This window comes from Fukomys damarensis, unplaced genomic scaffold (genome assembly GCF_012274545.1).
Source record: "Fukomys damarensis isolate Sample0158 unplaced genomic scaffold, DMR_v1.0_HiC HiC_scaffold_12, whole genome shotgun sequence".
In the NCBI taxonomy this organism is placed as follows: Eukaryota; Metazoa; Chordata; class Mammalia; order Rodentia; family Bathyergidae; genus Fukomys; species Fukomys damarensis.
Window position 1 is genome coordinate 52,113,237 of NW_022900924.1, and position 18,223 is coordinate 52,131,459.

Below are 18,223 nucleotides of genomic sequence, written 5' to 3' on the forward strand. Positions count from 1 at the left end.
TCTTATTTTTCATGCACACTAAAATGTATCTGGTAAGAGAGTAGCTATAAAATTTAACTAGTTTCTACTTACACCTTCATTTTCCAGTCGGATTCCAATCATCTTTTCCATATCAGAAATTTTCCCCTTTGAACACCTAATAAAAATATTAAGAAAGCAAAGACTTCTGCTGGACGATGATTTTAATCTTATATTTGACTAGCTTTAGAAATAAGATAAATTTCTAAACAAAAAAAGCCTTGAATTTATATAATTCTCAAAACCAGTGGTCAGCACATCTTTCTAAAGGGCAGAAGACAGTGAAACTTAGCTGTAGTCCAAACCTCTCTGCCCCACCACTGCGGTGCGCCACATTGCCACTGGCTCGCACCACCATGGCCCATGCACAACTGTCCCACTGGGTGGCTTGTGCCTCTGGCAGTGCAAACAGAGCGAACCAGTCCATCAGTCTTTGTACTAGTAAAATCGGAGCTGCCGGGCAGTGAGACATATGAATCTGGGGCCATCATGAACATTAAAGGCGGTCACAGACAGACAATGTGTAAATGAAGGAGCACAACTGTGTTCCAATAAACAGGCGGACTGGATTTGGCCTCTGTGCCGTGACAACCTAACGCATGCAGAGCTCCTGCGCTGTTCCTGTACCAGACACAGTGATCCCCGGGGCGGCCCCCATAGACTTCTCTGAGCCCTGACGTCAAGAGGTGAGTGTGGGCTGCCCAAGCAAGGGCAGGTCCCCAGTCAGGAGCGGCTGTGCACTGGCATGTGCTGAGCGGCACCAGGGCTGGAGAGAGCTCCCAGGTCCTCAGACCTCACAACTGTAACTTAAACAGCAAGAAAATGTACATATACTACACAAAAGCACAGGATGAACCGAACCACATACCTTTTTTCACTTCTCACTGGACAGAGAGGTCCCCTGTTTTCAAAAGCTCTATCTGTGAGGATGGCAAAAAAAAAAAAAGCTGTTTACTAATCAATTACAAGCTGCAATGCTGACCGACAGTTTTCAAAATAGACAATGATTTACACCAAAATGCTGACATGAAGCCCAAAGATATGAACTTCCTTACCAAACTTAAAATGCACAAATCTCTTTGTATGTTAAATATAATCTTCAGCAAAACCTAGTACCAGTTCATTTGGTAAGCGACTATTTAGTGTCATTCAGCGGCGGTTAGTAGAGAAAAACGAGGAAGACAACTGAAGGAACATAAGCGAATTTCAGGTGCACGAAACACACTACTCCATACAGTAGAAGCCTAGAAATAATCACCAAGAGGCGCGTTATGAACTATCTTTAAACAGTTTTAAAGTGGAACTCCCAGGGATGGACAGGTGCCAGTCAATGTGTTGAGATCTGAGTTTCTTAGGGCTTGGTACACCATCTTTCACTTGTGTGAGGTATGAGCAAAAAATACAGCAAATGTCCAGTTTTTCTTTTTTAAATAGTAAAAGAAACACTGTCATTAATCTCCCTCAAAATACCACCCCTGGCTTTCAGTATACTTATCATTCTTGCCCCTTTGTGAAGCAGTTCTGGAAGTCCTTCTTTGCCTCTTCAGTTGTACTACTGTGGCTGCCTGTGTCCTAAATCGATTCACCTTCCACATTTATCTTTCACAGCCATCCTGACTTTGGAGAAGGCCAGAAGTTAGCATGGTGCCAGAGCAGGTGAACAAGGTGGACGAGGACACAGCGTCCTGTTTTCACTTGGCAGAAACTGCTGGACCGGAAGTGATGTGTGACTTGGAGTGTTGTTACGGTGGAGAAAGAAACTCTTTGCTTATTCACTGTGCACATCATTTCTTTTCTTTCTTTTTGGCTTGCTTTTTTTTTTTTTTTTTTTGGTACCGGGGATCAAACTCGGGTTCTTGTACTTTCGAGACAGGTGCCAGAATCACTGAGCCAAATCCCCGGCCCTTGGCTTGCTTTTTTGAGGCAGGGTTTCACTAGGTATTCCAGGTGGCCCAGAACTGTCTAGGAACTCACTATGTAGCCCATGCTAGCCTCAAACTTGTGCTCCTCCTGCCTCAGCCTCCTAAGTGACATCGTTTCTTAAATAATAAGCTCTTAGGGCTGGGGATTTAGCTCACTGGTTCCACTGCCTGCCTAGCAAATCCAAGGACCTGAGTTCAACCCTCGGTACCAAAAAAAAAAAAAAAAAAAATCCCTTATAATTTTCAGAGTTCATGGTAGCATTCCTGGGTCTAAACTCAGCTCACAGCTTTTTATCAAGGTCAAAACACAATCAACATAACATCACCTTGATACTGGATCTTGATTGATGGACTTTTTTGCATGAGGAGAACTGGGTGATTTCCACTTATTTTTTTCAGGTTCCTTTTTTATTTTTTTTATTTTTTGAGACACAGTCTCACTGTGTAGTTGAGGCTGGCCTCGAACTCACAATAATCCTCCTGCCTCAGCCTCCTGAGTGCTGGGATTACAGGTGTACACCAGCATGCCTGGCTGTGATTTGAATCTTGGACTCATGATCACAACCATAGACCCAAGTTTCATCTCTGTGATGACATTTCTTAGACAGCTAGAATCTGCTGTGGCAAGACTGTGCAGCATCAACGAATGAAGCATGTTGTCTGTGATGCGTGATTTACAGCACAGTGTAAAACATAGCTTCTCTCAACCATGGCTCACAGCCACCGACTGCACCGAACAAGCTGCAACCATTACTTGGGTCTGAGGTGCCACGTCGCAGCCGCAAGACCCCTGCTTTCTACTGGGTGGCCTGTGGCAGGATTCGCTGTATTTTTCGTTCACACCTCGAGCATCATCTGGCACAGGTGTATTCTAACAACAACTAAAGCCAGCAGATCAGAGAGGGCTAAGCTTGGAGACTCACACTGTTTTGGGACAAACTGAGTCGCTCTGACTCCGTGATTCTGCTCTTCCCCCCAGCCTTTGGTCTTTAACGTGTCCACGTGACTTCTTTGAGAGCTTCGAAACACAAAAAACAAGAAAGTCAAATATAAGAGGAAAGTCTACTATGAGTGTTCATGGGCTACGTCTGACAAGCTCTGTAACATCGAACTTCAACAGAGAGGGCGCAACACGGAGTCTAACTTGGATTCCACTGTTCAGTCCAGTCACCTAACCTCAAATATTTTAAAACTGGAACTTCTCTATCCCCGATGGCACCCTGACTAAAAAATTTCAGTGATAAAACTCAAATTCAAAGGTGAAAAGGGTTGGGGCATACGGCATAGAATGTGCAAGGCCTAGGTTTCATCTCCTGCACCATAAATAAGGAAACAAACAATTTAAAACTGTTGTGTTTAAATGGATTCTATAAGCAATGCTTTAAAAGCAGGAATATAAAGAAGCAAAACAATTTAAAGATTTTTGACATGACAAACTCTAGTCCATTAGCACACACAACCAAAATTAAAATGCCCAAACATTTGTTTTTTCTGTATTCAATAAGCTACAGAGTCTGTGACTGTTCACCTTCACCTCGCTATTTCATAACTGGTGGGGTCTGTGCATTGCAGATCACTTGTTAGTATTACCAAGTATACCTGGATCCTGAGCTCACACTCGCTCCCTTTCCATAGGCAAAGGTAAAGCCCAATGTCCTCACACCTACCACTTTCATCTAGCTGCAAAAATCATCAGTAATTAACAAGCAGTAGGACTCTTGAGAGGGTTTCCAAGAGCGTGGAGAGGTAATCACTAACGTCTTTATTTATTTTTTTGGTATCAGGGATCGAACTCAGGACCTTGCGCTTGAGAGGCAGGTAGTGGAACCACTCAGCTAAATCCCGGGCTTACTAATGTCTTTAAAGGGGGCACTGGGTGCAGGGTCAGGGAGAAGACAAGAAAAAAAACAAACAAACAGGTTGCAAGGAGGTGAAGGAGAAAGAAAGAAAGTGGGGGAGGTGGAGAGAGGGAGGAAGGGAGGAAGGAGAAAGAAAAAGAAAGAAAAAAAGAAAGAAAGGGGGGAGGGAGGGGAAAGAAATGTAGACAGGCAGGAGAGAGGAAACAGAAGAAAGAGAAAGAGAGACGGGGGTGGTGGGTGGAAAATGTGTGCTCTAACTAGTGATCACTTTTCTGGATGGGAATTTCATTCAGAGCTCACGTGGACAGAAAAACCCATTTTGGAGCCAGGCCCGGTGGCACATGCCAGGAACCCCGGCTACTTGGGAGGCCAAGGCGAGGATCGTGAGTTCAAGGCCAGCCTTGACAGCTGAGCACTATTACCTCAAAACAGAGAAACACCACCCTGTGCAGCCCCAGCCCTACGCAGTGCATAACTAGATGCACTGTCCAGGCAAGCTGCAGGCTGCCTCTCAGTGTCACCTTTTTTTCCTTTTCGTTTGCGGTGCTGCAGGCTGAACCCAAGGCCACTACAGTGAACTACATTCCCAGCCTCTTTTTCACTTTGAGACTAGGTCTCTGTAAGTCACTAAATTGCTGTATTCCTGCCCCAGTCTTCCGGGTGCTAGATTCCAGGTATGCACCACCACGTCTGCTCTGTGACAGCCTTCTCTCCAACAGGCCCTTCTTACCAACCCGTCCAAAACTAAAGAGAAACATACCGAACAAAGCAGTTCTCTTATGAGCTCATTTTTACCTGTGATGGTGTGAAGTCACAGGAGGGACAGAGCTTCCGTGACCACCTTCTTTAAGTCGCTCTAATAACCTCTGGTACCTCTCTCGTTCTTCTTTTTGAACGCCCTGAGTAAAAGAAAGCACGTTAGGTAAATACTAGCACATTAAACCTAAAATTAAATCACAGTCAGAGATTAACAGGTCAAATGCAATCTACAGGTGGGTTTCAAGGGCCAGCATGGTGTTTTTACAGTTTCTTTGAATTAACTTCCCACTTTATAAATTATGAAACAAAAACCAAAACCCCAAATTCTGTCCCCTTTTGAAAAGTGAATCAGCAGTCGAGCTGGCAGGACCATGTGCTCTCCACCCCTCTTCACTCATCTTACTCTCTCTGCTAGATCCTGATGGCACCTGAATTTCCGACAAAACTAGGATGAACAAAATTGGATAAACTACACACAGAAAAAGAGCAGAAATACTCCACTTGCATAATCAGCAGTGACCTTCGACAGCCATGTCAGAGGGCACTTTCCTAGCCGTCAGAGTACATGAGCTCCCTTCCAACTTTGCCTCATCTTCCTGCACAACAAACTTCTATTTTCTTCTCAGTCTTCACTGCAGATTATTCCTTCTTCTGTCTGCCATAAATTCTGATTGTTTTGTCCAAATCTCTTTTCACGCTACATTCTTTCCCTGAAAAATCTCATTAGCTGCCTTGATTTAAACATTGATGCACAAAAACTTCAGAAATGTGTCTCCAACCCTGCCTTTTTCTCAAATCTCCCATCACCTATGTCCAAGAGTCTACAGGATGAGTCTTCTTGCGTGTCTCACAGGTACTTTAAACAATGTCCAAAACTGAAGTCATCATCTTCCCCCTAGACATATAGGGCAGGGGATCTTGGTCAGTGACGTGTACTTAACCGAGCCTGAAATCTGGGACTCAGTCTCTTCCCTCTACATCACACTCAGTCAAATCCTCTCTGGGATGTGTCCTCTGAGCACAGCCCAAAGACACTCGCTTGGTTCCTTCTCTGACTCCTCACCTAACCCCTGCCATCCTTATCTTTAATACCTCCTCTTACAGATCTTTTCCAGGGCGCTGGGCCTTTCCTCTCTCTATCTGTTTGCTGAATTGTAATTATTTATGTCAAAACTAATTGTAATTATTTATGTCAAAGAGGGCGGGCAACTAGCACAGAACCTGGAACCCAAATACATAGTTCTGTGATAACTACACAAGTATCTCAGAAAACCACCTGGCAAATTAAAATAGTTGATGGTCCTGTGGAATATCAGATTCAAAATAATTCTAAATTTTCCTGGAATAACTAAAGACCTCAAGAGAGAAGTGAACATTGTCTCTCCATCACAGTAGATGCTCTGAAAGGGGAAGGAAAAAGCAAAGACATACACCATCTACTTCCCCTACTGAGTCACTGCTATTAACATTTAAAAAAGAAACAAGTTAGAATACCCCAGGTATCCAAAAAGAATCTCTAACCTCTTTTCTTCCTAACAGGAGTCTTCCTCCTCCTTTACAGAGAAAATCACTACGTGTGAGAACTGAGTCGTGTCAGTGTGCAGACTGTCTCCAGGAGGGCATGTGCAGTTAACCGGGCTACACGCCGAGGCAAAGCACCCACAGAGGCCAGGTGTGCAAGGGACACCGGAAACGCAGTCAGAGCACACGCTTTGTACCTTCTGGATCTTGTGCCATGCTCACGTATTATTCATTCCCCAAAAAAGTCATATAGACCTTTTTTTACAGAAATCAACCTAAAAAGACTTACTTCCTCCACGGTACAGTGGGGACGCCTCAGCCCCTTGCCGCCCTCTTCAGAAACCATCTCGGTGACAGCCTGCTCCTGAGGTCTCCACAAGGAGGAACTCTCCGCAGTGCCTTTGCTATGGCGACGGCCACTCGGTCTTCTATTGTAGCCTTCGGAGTTCAAAGAGAAACTGAGGAAAAAAGGAAAAGATCGTGCCGTCAAAGCACTCAAAGCACTGACCCTTAAGCTCCTCATCACCCCGGGACTGTGCTGTCCTGACTGCACTTGCTGCGTGTCACACGACTGCTGTCTGCCGCAGTGAGGTCTCCCCAGCAACCCACTGCAGCTCACCCACGTGCAGTCACACCAAAGCCCTCTTCCGGCACCAGCCCCGGGTCCAGCTGCTTATTACACATCACCCGCCGGGACTATTTCTTATGTCACGGGGCAACACGGGGATTAGTTACTGGTGAGATTATCTGTTTACATCTATATCCCACACTGAACTTAAAAATCTATGAAAAGAGAGGTCACACCTTTCATCACTCTACCTTGGGACAGGATCTATACTGAGAATGACTCTACTCAATGCTAAATTAATAAATGCTATGCTGGGCACAGGGGTGTGTGCCTGCAGTCCTAGCTACTCAGGAGGCTTAGGCAGGAGGATATCGAGTCTAGGAGTTCAAAGCCAACCGGTGTAACTTAGTTGAGACCCTGTCTAAAGAGGAAAAAGAAAAAGAAAAAAAAGGAAGAGGTGGGGTAGCTCAGTGGTAGAACTGTGTGCTTATCATGTGTGAAGCCCTAGGATTTAATTCCTACAATGGTTTTTTAAAAAAAATGTGGTGATGCGCACTTGTAATTTCAGCACTCAGAGGCTGAGGCAGGAGGACTGCTGCCAAGTTCAAGGCCAGCCTGAACTATATAATGAGACTTTGTCTTAAAAAAAAAAAAAGTAGTATTAAAGAGGTATAAAGACTGACCAGCCCTGAACTGATACATTTATCCTGTATATTAAAAAATAAACAGGTGCTGGGTGTGGTGGCGCACGCCTGTAATCCCAGCACTCGGGAGGCTGAGGCAGGAGGATTGCTGTGAGTTCGAGACCAGCCTGAGCTACATAGTGAGTTCTAGGTCAGTCTCAACTACGTAGTGAGATCCTGTCTCTAAAAACCAAACAAACAAACTGGTAAAATTAATAAATGCTCGAGAACCAAACCAATGAACTTCCCCACTCCCTAGTGCCCAGGCACTGAAACTGATGATAGAATCTGTCTCTCTTCTCCTGCCCGACCAACAGCAGAACAGATGCATCACACCCGGACTCACGGGACACTCTGAAAAGGGCACCACCATCAGGTAGTATTTCCACAAAAATACCAAAAAACAGGAGGCAGATCCTGAGTAAACATCAGGCAAAAATAAAACATCAGTGTCTTCAATGACAAAGAAAGACCAAGGAGGTGTTTCAGAAAGAAAGCAGAGCCAAAAGATGGGAAAACTAAATGCAGTATGTAATTTGCTCCAGAACCTGGTCCAGAGTAGGAAGAAAAGCTAGAATAGAAAAATTTAAACGAGACCTGTAGATCACATAAGGATGCGATACTGACTTTCTGATTTTTCTAAGATTATGTAAATCGATTCTTTTCTTTTCTGTTAGGGGTTGGGTGGGGATTGAACCCAGGGCTTTGCACCTGCAAGACAAGTGGTCTACTAATGAGTTACATCTCCAGCCCTTTGTTAATATTTTTCAATTTTGAGACAGGGACTTGTCAAGTCACCCAGCTGGGATTAAATTTATGATCCCCCTGAATCACCTTCCCAAGTAACTGGGATTACAGACATGTGCCACCATGCCCGGAAGTAAATCAGTTCTTACAAAATAGGCTCAAATATTTAGAATTAAAGGGGTAAGAGTCAAAGACATATTCTCAAGTTATTCAGAAAAAAATTATGTATACAAGACAAAGAACGATAAAAATAAGTATAACAGGTGTGATACGTAGGGGAAGAACAAAAAGAGAAAAGAAAAAAATGTGAGAGAATGAAAAGATGAAAATAAAGTGTTTGTAGATGGGGAGGGGAGGAGGGGGTGAAGGGAGGGCAGAGGCAAGGGGAAAAAAATGAGAATCAAGACTTGCCATGTAAAGGTACATGATCCCAAAAATGAATGTAACTGTACAAAAAAGTATAAAAATAACACTGGTAAAACTGGGTCAAAAGCCAGGCATGGTAGTGCAGCCCTATAATCCCAGCACTCAGGAGGCTGAGGCAGGGGGATCACCACAAGTTCAAGGCCAATCTGAGTTACATAGTGAGTAGTCCAGGCTGAACTACATAGCAAGACCAAACCAAACAAAACTAAACTGGATCTACCTAACAGAGCTTCAAAATACATGGAAAGAAAAAAAAGCTGGGCGTGATGATACATGTTTGGTAATGCCAGCACTCTGGGAGGCCAACGAAGGAAGATTGCAAATTCGAGACCAGTCTGGGCAAGTTTGACTTAGAAAGACCCTGTCTCGTAAATAAAAACAAAAAAGTAGGTTGGGGATGTAGCTCAGTGCAAAGGCCCTTGGGTCAATCCCCAGCATCACAAAACCAAACCAAACCAAACCAACCAAACCCAAACCAAACCACCAGAAAAAGAGTAAAAAGGTGACAATATATTTAGGAGAAATAGATTAAACTAAATTTTGTAGAAACTTCAACACTTGCTGGCCAATCAATAAAAAAAGCAGACAGAAAATGAGTAGAACCTGTAAACATTTAAACTAACTTGACCTGATATTTACAGAGTACTCTGACAGCAAAATGTGTGCTTTTTAAGGATGCATGGAAAATTATCCAAAGAGGCCATATTCTAGGTCCAAAAATCATACAAAGTATATTCTCTGATAATAAAAAATTAAATCAGAAATCAGTAACAGATGGAATGTTCCAAACAGTTAGAAATTAAACAACATACTTCGAGCCTTCTAACTGATCACAGGTCAGCTAGGCACAGAGGCTCAGGCCTGTACTCCTAACTACTCAGGAGACTGAGGCAGGAGGACCTCAAATTAAAGGCTACCCTGGGTAATTAGTGAGACTCTGTCTCAAAAGAAAAAAATTAAATAAAAAGGGCTAGGAATGTGGCTCAGTGAATTTTGGCAAGGACACAGGGAAAAAGAAATCCTTATACACTACTGGTGGTAATGTCAATCAGTACAGTCACCATGGAAATCAGTATGGAGGATCCTCAAAAAACTAGAAATAGACCTACGGTTTGACCCAGCTCTACCACTCCTCCGTATGTTTCTGACAGAATTCAAATCTGCATGGTACCGAGATACTTGCACACCCATCTTTACTGCAGCCCGACTCACAAGAGCTAAGCTATGGAGCCAGCCTGGGTTCCCAACCACAGATGATGGATACAGAAAATGTGCTGTACACAATGGAGTATCATTAGTCACGAGGTGAAATCAAGTCATCTGCAGGAAAATGGATGGAACCGGAGACTGAGATGTTAAGGGAAGTAAGTCAGACAATTACATATTCTCTCTCATATGCGGAATCTACAAAAAGACAAAAACATAAAACAAAACCTACAGAAACAGAGAAAGCTCAGTGTGACGGCACAGTTCTACTGCAACCCCAGCACTCGGCAGGATCAAGCGCTCAAGGCCAGCCTGGACTACATCACAAGACCCTGTCTCAAAACACCAAGGAACAGAGACAGATGAATTAACAGTAGGAGGGAGACTGCTAGGGAAGAGGAAGCGAACAGGAGGAGGGGGAGTGGAAGGGCAAGTGGTAAGAGGAGGTGGAAACAACCAAAGTGTGCTACATCCACGTACAGATCTACTAAAATGAAACTTGCTCACATGTACAACTGTTACATACTAGCAAACAAAAGGAATAGACAGGAAAATCAGATCAATTCAGAAAGCCTAACATGTAAACAACAGGACACCAGAAATGAGAGCACAGAAAGAGCAGGGAGGGCCGGGGACTGAGCTCAGTGGTGCCGCCGCCTGCCTCGCAAGCGCAAGGACCCAGGTTTGATCCCCGGTACCCCTCCAAAAAAAAGAAAGAGGAGGGAAAAATTAGTAATAAAATAATAAGCCAAGTGAGGTGCGTATGCCTGTAATCCCAGCAATCTGGGAAGCTGAGGTAGCAATGAGACTATCAAAAGAGAAAAAAGTCTGAGGTTATACCTCAATACTAAGGCCAGGGGCTCAATCCCCACCACTGAAAAAAGAAAAAACTAAAAAACCGATGGGTATGGGTATTGACATATAAAAATTTATCACATTACACTTATGATTTCTATACTTACCTGTATGCATGTTATATTTTTAAAAACTTAAGAAAGTAAATTCTTATAAAAGGTTTTCAAATCAGTTCAGGCGACGGGCATATCATACAGAAGAAAATGTTCAACTACCGGGCACAGTGGTGCACACCTGTAGTCCTAGCACATGGGAGGCTGAGGCAGAAGGATCGCCAAAAGTTCCCAGCCAGCCTGGGCTACATAGTGAGCCCGTCTCAGGAAAAAACAAAAACAAAAACTCATTTCTAACTAGCTGTGTGAACTGGGTGAGTCACAAACCTCAGAGTCCATAGCAGAAGAAATGTGAGAATGTGTGAAGGAACAAGCATCTGAGAAGTGCTGATGTCCACTTATAGGAAGGCAGAATCTGACACTTACCCAAAGGAAGGCAGGACTCTCCGTGGCTGATCTCGCGTTACCATCACTCTGATCTTTGGATAATCGCTTATTCCATTAGGAGATTTATTACCTTAAGAATGTATTTGCAATTGTGAAAGGAAGGAAGAAAAAAAGAAAGACAGACACACACCTTTGTGAACAGTCTGCATAAGGACAAAAAATCTGTGAGCAGTTTATGATACAGAACTAAGCATCTTATTTTTTTTAATTCTATGACTAGAGAGTACAGGAATTCAGCATACATGCTGTAAAATGTTAATGGGAAGCACTAACAAGGGCCAGGAATGCAGCAGAGCCCTTGCTTGGCGTGCATGAGACCCTGGGTTTGATTCCTAGCACCATAACAAACAATAATAACAACAATACATTAATATTCAAACAATATGAAGAGATCAAATACAACTTGAATCAACTTTTTTAATGAAATACAGTGGACCCTCGAGTTACAATTGGCCTGATGTACAAACAACTTGGGTTACAACCAGAATTTTAGATCTAAATTACAACTTATGACCCAAATGCTGGCCGCTTGTGCTTCCAGATGGTCTCAGATACAGATTTAACCCTTAAGAGTTAAATCCTGGAAGAAACATGGCAGCATCCTTTCCTGCGGGGGTGAATTGAGAAATCCTGGGCCAGTGTCTCTCTAAGGACACAGAGATCTGCCTGTGGGTAGGAGAGAGACTTCGAAGGCTGTGCAGAGGAGCCTGAGCCTTCCATTGACCACCTTGACTTACAACCAGCCCTTGCAAATGAATTGAGTTCATAAGCAAAGGGTCTATTGTAAAAGAATTCAAATAACATCTTTGTTTCAAATCCTTTAGAACTAGCTCCTTGGACAGGGGTATGTGTTTACTATCCTTGGTCTTCTCTACACCAGAGTCTACACCAGAGATACTTTACCAACAGAATCTGAGAAGCGTAATACTATACATCATTTTCTTAGCTTCTTACACTTTTGATTTTTTTTTTTTGGTACTGGGGATTGAACTCAGGATCTTGTGCTTGCAAGGCAGGCGGCGGAACCACTGAGCTAAATCCCCGGCCCCACTTTTGACTTTTGAGCCCACAACTTTTCTAATATCATGTTATGGTTCAGATGTAACATGTTCCCCAAAAGTTTCCTGTGCTCAGAGGTGAGCATCTAGAAGGTGGTTGGATCACAGGGGTGTGTGCCGATCGGTGGATTAATAAACTGATGACATCACAGCTGAATGTGCTATGCAGTGGGGCCCAGCTGGAGGAGGTGGTTCATGGGGGAAGTCTTTGAAGGGTACATTTCTGGCTCTGGTTCTTATCTTTCTCTGCTTCTTGCCTGCTGAGTTGGGCAGCTTTCTTCCACCAGGCCCTTCTGTCATGCCATTTCTGTCTCACAGCCAGCCAACCATGGACTGTACCCTCTGAAATTGTGAGCCAAAATAAACCTCACCTCCTTAAACTGTGGGTGACAGGTATTTTGTCTTAGCAAGAGAAAGATAGTACACAGCTAAGTTCTCCTAATTTCTTTGCCTTCCTCTAGAACTCTACAAGCCTCACTATATAGCAGACACACAGCCATTTCTCAGAACTCTGGCTTCTCCCTACTTTTCCCCAACATATCATTCTGTATGGTCTAAAACTAATTGCAAATTTACTGCAGGATCTAATGACAGTATGGAAAAGTCCTTAATCCATACAAGAGCAGGAAATGGGAACCTAACACTGCTCACCAAGCCCATGATGAGCTCCCCAAAGGCAAGGACAGGTTTCATTATTTGGTTATTAATAACTGATAGTAACTTAGCACAGCACCTGGCACAGAGTAAACTCTTGGGAAATATTTTTCTAATGACTGAGGCTTGATCTGAGTCACAAAAAGGATGCTGAGAAGCAAACAGAAAACACAACAGTAAATTCATACAGTAATTCTGAAGGAAGGTCCAAGCTGAGATCCTCATCCGAAAATCTCTAATTATTGGTGCTCAAAAAGTTTCTGACTGCAGTTTTCAGATTTTGGATTTTTTCAACCAGTAGTAAAATTCATGCAAATATTCCAAAATCTAAAAACTCCAAAACCTGAAATATTTCTGGTCCCAAGCACTTCAGATAATGATACTTACTCAACCTATATCTGCTTCTCAGAATGGCAGAGAAAATACATCTTTATTCTTATCCCAACCTAACTCAGAGATTTCCTTTCACATTCTCAAAACTCAGGGGAAAATGGGCAGAAGGGAATACAAGGGAGCACAAATATTTCTGATCACCTCACCCAGTTTCAGCATGTTGTTCCTGGATCCAGAACCTGTCAGTTCACAAGATGAAGAGTTCGAAAATACCTTAAAACCAAACAGAATCACCTCTGTAACATCTAAATTTTACAATTGAAATAAGTTTATCAAGCCAGGCATGGTGGCACACTCCTGTAATCCCAGCACTCGGAGGCTGAGGCAGGAGGATTGCTGTTGAGTTTGAGACCAGCCTGGGCTACGTAGTGAGTTCCAGGTCAGTCTCAACTACATAGTGAGACCCTGTCTCAAAAAAAAAGAAAAGAAAAAGAAATAAGTTTATCATTTAAAAAGATCCCTATTAGCAATTATTTCTGATTACCAAGATTTATAAAATGATATATAAAAAATGACAATTTCGGGATCTGCAAATATACTTAAGAAAATCAGAAGCAATGATACTCTTTTGTTTTTGCTTTTGTCTCTGTTTTCTGAGACAACATTTCACTAGGCAGTTCCGGCTGTCTTTGAACTTGCTATGTAGCCCACGCTGGTTTGAAACTCACAGTGATTCTCCTGCCTCAGCCTCCTGAGTGCTGGGATTACAGGTGTACACCACCATGCTCAGTTAATATTCTTTACAAATACTTTTTGAATGTTTAAATTTTAATCTTTAATTTGTTGACCTTAGTAATAAAGACACAAACATTTCTGGAAAGAATACATTCTAATACATTCATTCCCCCAAATAGAGTATTTCTAAAATTTAACTTTAATCATTAAGTACAAACATCAGCAGCCTCTGGGGCGAGGTGTAATTCAGTGACAGAACTCCTGCTGAGTACGCACAAGGTCCTGAGTTCAATTTCCAGCAACGAATAAAACAAAAACATCAGTAACCCCAGTGGAGCCCCACCCCACTGACCTCTCCCGAAGGGGCCACATTCCGTGTCCCATTACAAGCAGAAGTCACCATGGGCTTCGCGGTCAGCTGGAATGAGAATCCGAACAAGCTGGCAGCATTGTACAGATGGTTTTTCACTTGGTGAATAAAGCAATCTAGAAAGTACCAACAAAGTATAAGTAATCAACTTCTCATGGAAAAAAGACAGATTATATCTTGGAGAGAACCTCCCTTAATTTTTATTAAAAGATCTAGTTCAGGGCCAGGGGTTTAGCTCAGTGGTTCCGGTGCCTGCCTCACAAGCACAAGGACCCGAGTTCGATCCCTGGAACAACAACAACAACAAAAGACCTATTTCAAACACTGAAATTAAAAAAATCTACAAAAACATTTTTGTACAACTGAATAACTAGAATTCCAATCCTATGATTTTTGTTTTTTTAATGAATATCTGAGACGCTACAAAAACATGAAGCCGTCACCTTAGCCAATGACACAGTGATTCGCAATGAATCAGAAGAGTTGCAATGGCAGTGCTTAAGCAGTGAGTGTCCCAGAGTACACAAAACACATTTTTACCAGAGAAGAGGGTATAACTAAACAAGGGACATGTACCAGTGGGTATTACAGAAGCAAGGAAGCTCCGTCATTTACTTGCTGCTTTGTCCTTATTTCTCAGGTAGGTAAGAACAGAGTTGCCTTTAACAACTATTTACTAAGCCCTTTTATATCCTATTTAGGTGGAGTATAAACTATATACACAGCTCTCAGCCCTCTACTGGGACTGGATGTTAGAAGACCTCAGACTTACCTCTGCATGCCACCAAGAACAGAGATTACAAAACGAGCAAGCAAGCAGGGAGGAAGGGTACATTTCAGTAAACTCTGGATTTGTCCTCTTACAATACTACCTTTTTCTCACTTCCCACACATCTATGTTTTTTTGTAATCTTCTACGTCATAATTAACAGTGTTCTAAGGCACTAGTTATTGCTTCACAGAAACATTACCCAAAATGTTGGCTTTAAGCAGTAAGAGCTCTAGAATATATAAAATAAATACTTCTCAGAAAGATACCCAAATATCTTAAGCAAATGGGTCAATGTGAGGGCCAGGTAAAGCAGAATACAGCTTGAAATAATTTGCTGCTTGATAAGTTAAAAGTACCAAAGCCTGTAGATAAATTGCTTTCTGTTTTCAGTATTAAAAAGATCTCCAAGTTATCCCTGTAGCAGTGTTGAGGGATGTCACTTTATTCTGCTTGCTTTCTAAGTGAGGAAGAGTATGGGGGCAGATGACTAAACCACAGCCGCCATCCAGCATAGAGGGTAAGGGTGCTCCTGATGGCATGGTAAACAGGAACCACAAGAACTATTGTAATATTTTATTTCCCTATGAATTTTGTTTAAAACTGGGTGTGCCTTGAGATTATGTCAAAAGATCTTGCTGATTTTTTTAAAGGGGGAAGAAGGCAGGCCTGCCTCACTATACGAGAAAGGATGACCTTATTTTCCTGAGACCAGACTACGTTGCTCTCTTAAAATTCCTTTCACCTGTAAAAATCATGAGTATGCCACTCTGAAATCCTTTCTTTCCTTTTAATCTAGCGTTTTTTTCCCTCTCAAAAGCAACCAAGAGCCGTACTGCCCAAGAGAGTAGTAGGCAGCCGTATGTGGTTACCTACTAATTTTATTCAATTAATTAAAATGAAAATTTCAGGGCCGGGGATTTAGCTCAGTGGTTCCACTGTCTGCTCTGCAAGCACAAGGACCCAAGTTTGATCCCCAGTACCAAAAAAAAAAAAAAAAAAAAAAAAAATCAAATTAACCACATTTCAAATGCTTGATGGCCATCATCACAGGAGATTCTACTGGTCAGCATGCTATGGAATTTTATAAACTCACTAAGAAGTATTATATTTGCTATCTTGGCTTATTAGATTCTTTTACAGTTTGCCTGTCAGAAAAATCTTAACAGCCAGGTGTTGTGGCACATCCCTGTAGTCCTAGCACTTGGTAGGCTGAGGCAGGAGAGAGGACTGGAGGATCGCCGTGAGTTTGAGGCCAGCCTGAACTGCACTGTGAGACCCTGCCTAAAAAAAATTTTTTTTTTACTAAGACCCTCAATCAGTTTTAAATCACCCTGCTACTCTGCCTTTTTTGGTTCCGTGTGTCATTATTTAGTGCTTATTTCATATTCGTTACCACACAATCACAGAGGCCCTTAAATAATGAGACCCTGTTTTATCCACTGCTGTGTTTCTTACAGAACCTAACGTACTGTTTAGCATCAAAACATGTTGGGTAAGTACTCACTGGATTTAAATGAAATATTAACATAGGTCCACCCTCAACTATCACATCTGGAGTAGACATGAATTCCTAGTCACTGCTGAAAGAGAGATACAGAATTCCACAGTGCCTTTTCCCTTTAATCTAGTTTTATTCTCTTCCAACTCTTCAGTTATAGGTAAGTAAAAGGTCCGTGATGATAAATTAGATTGGTTCACTCAGCCATTTGAAATTCATCACTCAGTGTGAAGCAGTTTTTACAATGTTTCCTCCTCAAAATTGAAAAAGCATCTTTTTTTATAGTGGATTTAGAACTTTGAAATGCACACACAATACAAAGCCTTTTTATACCTAGTAACCATGATTATTTCTGGGAACAACAATGGAGGAGGAAGAGACAGAAGAGAGACTTGTTGCTCCATATACTTTTTCCCTGTTGAATTTCATTCCACATATATTTTTAACAAACTAATTTTAAAAATTGATAGGTAGTACCTAATCTTGGTCTTTTAGCTGGTATTTCATCAGTGTCCACTGTAGAAAACACGGAGCTGAAAAGAGAGGGGTATAAGTATATGTGTATATAATATGTACATACATGCACTTCTATAAATAAAAAAGTATTCAAGACTATGAATGCAGCTCAGTTGTAGAATGTATGCTTAGCACAGACAAGGTCCTGGGTTCAATCTCCTGCACCAAAACAAACAAACCCTCCTATTCACATCATCCAGCATAACCCTTTTCTATTCACTTTGTTACAGAATGTGATCTAACAGACGTTTTAAAAGAGAATAAATGCTATTCTATGTAAGCCTTTCGCATCTAAGGATTTAACATTATGGTTTCAACTATCTGGGAGAGACCCAAAAATCCCTACTGTATAAAAATCTGTAACCTGGTTAAAATTCAAAAATACAAAACTAAACAATTTCCTTCTGAAAGATGATCTGCAGAGAAAGTCATCTTTCAGTTCAGGTAACAATGTAAGCAGCAGGAAAAGACAGTTCTTAGCTAGAAAAAGGTGTTATCATTAACTGCATTGTGATCCTGGGACTTTTCAATGATAAAGAATTTGGGATCCAGGAAGTTTTTAGACCCCTGTGTAAAGATAGTTAGAGACACATGGTATGCCTGTATTCACTCCTCTGAATCCGAGATTAACTGTATTTACGAAAAATGGATGGAATGAGATACCAAGAGAGACTGTAACTTTCTTTGGTGGAGGGTACCTGGGATGGAACTCAGGCCCTTGCACTTACCAGGCAGGTGGTGGAACCACTGAGCCAACTCCCCAGCTCTGAGACATTATAACTTTAAACTGCTTTTGTTTTTTGAGACAAGGCCTTGCTGTGTTGCCTACAATAGCCTTGAGTTTGGTATGCTGCTCAGGCTGACATCAAACTTGAAATCCTCCTCCCTCAGCTTCCTGTGCTGCCACCACACCCACCTGGATTATAAATTTACATACTCCATCAAGACTTCTGCGCTTCATTTTGACTGAAAATTGGCTTACACAAAGGGTTATTTTATTTTATTGAAGTGCTAGGTTCTATTCCGGGGCCTCATACATTGTAAGGCAAGAGCCCTGCCACTGAGGTATAGTCCCAAGCAGTAAGAGTTATTTTAGATGATCACCAAACCCTTATTCCTCTGATTAGAACTAACACCAAAAAGAGAATAAGGAATAGGGTGGGTGGCACAGGTCTGTGATCCCAGCACTCTGGGAGGCTGAGGAATGAGGATCACAAGTTCAA

At 42.1% G+C, this 18,223-nt stretch overlaps 1 protein-coding gene across 2 annotated transcripts in view; it reads right to left on the reverse strand.

Annotated features, from left to right (window-relative positions):
- The window catches only part of Senp2 (SUMO specific peptidase 2), a 30,611-nt gene extending 13,597 nt beyond the window's left edge, over nucleotides 1-17,014 (reverse strand). The window contains exons 1-9 of one of the 2 annotated variants that reach the window (XM_033762589.1): nucleotides 16,962-17,014; nucleotides 14,197-14,330; nucleotides 13,316-13,382; nucleotides 11,044-11,134; nucleotides 6,369-6,537; nucleotides 4,595-4,698; nucleotides 2,864-2,958; nucleotides 887-938; nucleotides 73-136 (exon numbers count right to left, since the gene is read on the reverse strand). In XM_033762589.1, coding sequence (XP_033618480.1) covers nucleotides 73-136; nucleotides 887-938; nucleotides 2,864-2,958; nucleotides 4,595-4,698; nucleotides 6,369-6,537; nucleotides 11,044-11,134; nucleotides 13,316-13,382; nucleotides 14,197-14,247 — 693 coding nt within the window. In that variant the 5' untranslated portion in view covers nucleotides 14,248-14,330; nucleotides 16,962-17,014. Of the gene's footprint in view, nucleotides 1-72; nucleotides 137-886; nucleotides 939-2,863; nucleotides 2,959-4,594; nucleotides 4,699-6,368; nucleotides 6,538-11,043; nucleotides 11,135-13,310; nucleotides 13,383-14,196; nucleotides 14,331-16,961 lie in introns of those variants that run through there. The other variant, XM_033762588.1, reaches the window with a different exon arrangement.
- Between the last annotated feature and the right edge of the window lie 1,209 nt (nucleotides 17,015-18,223).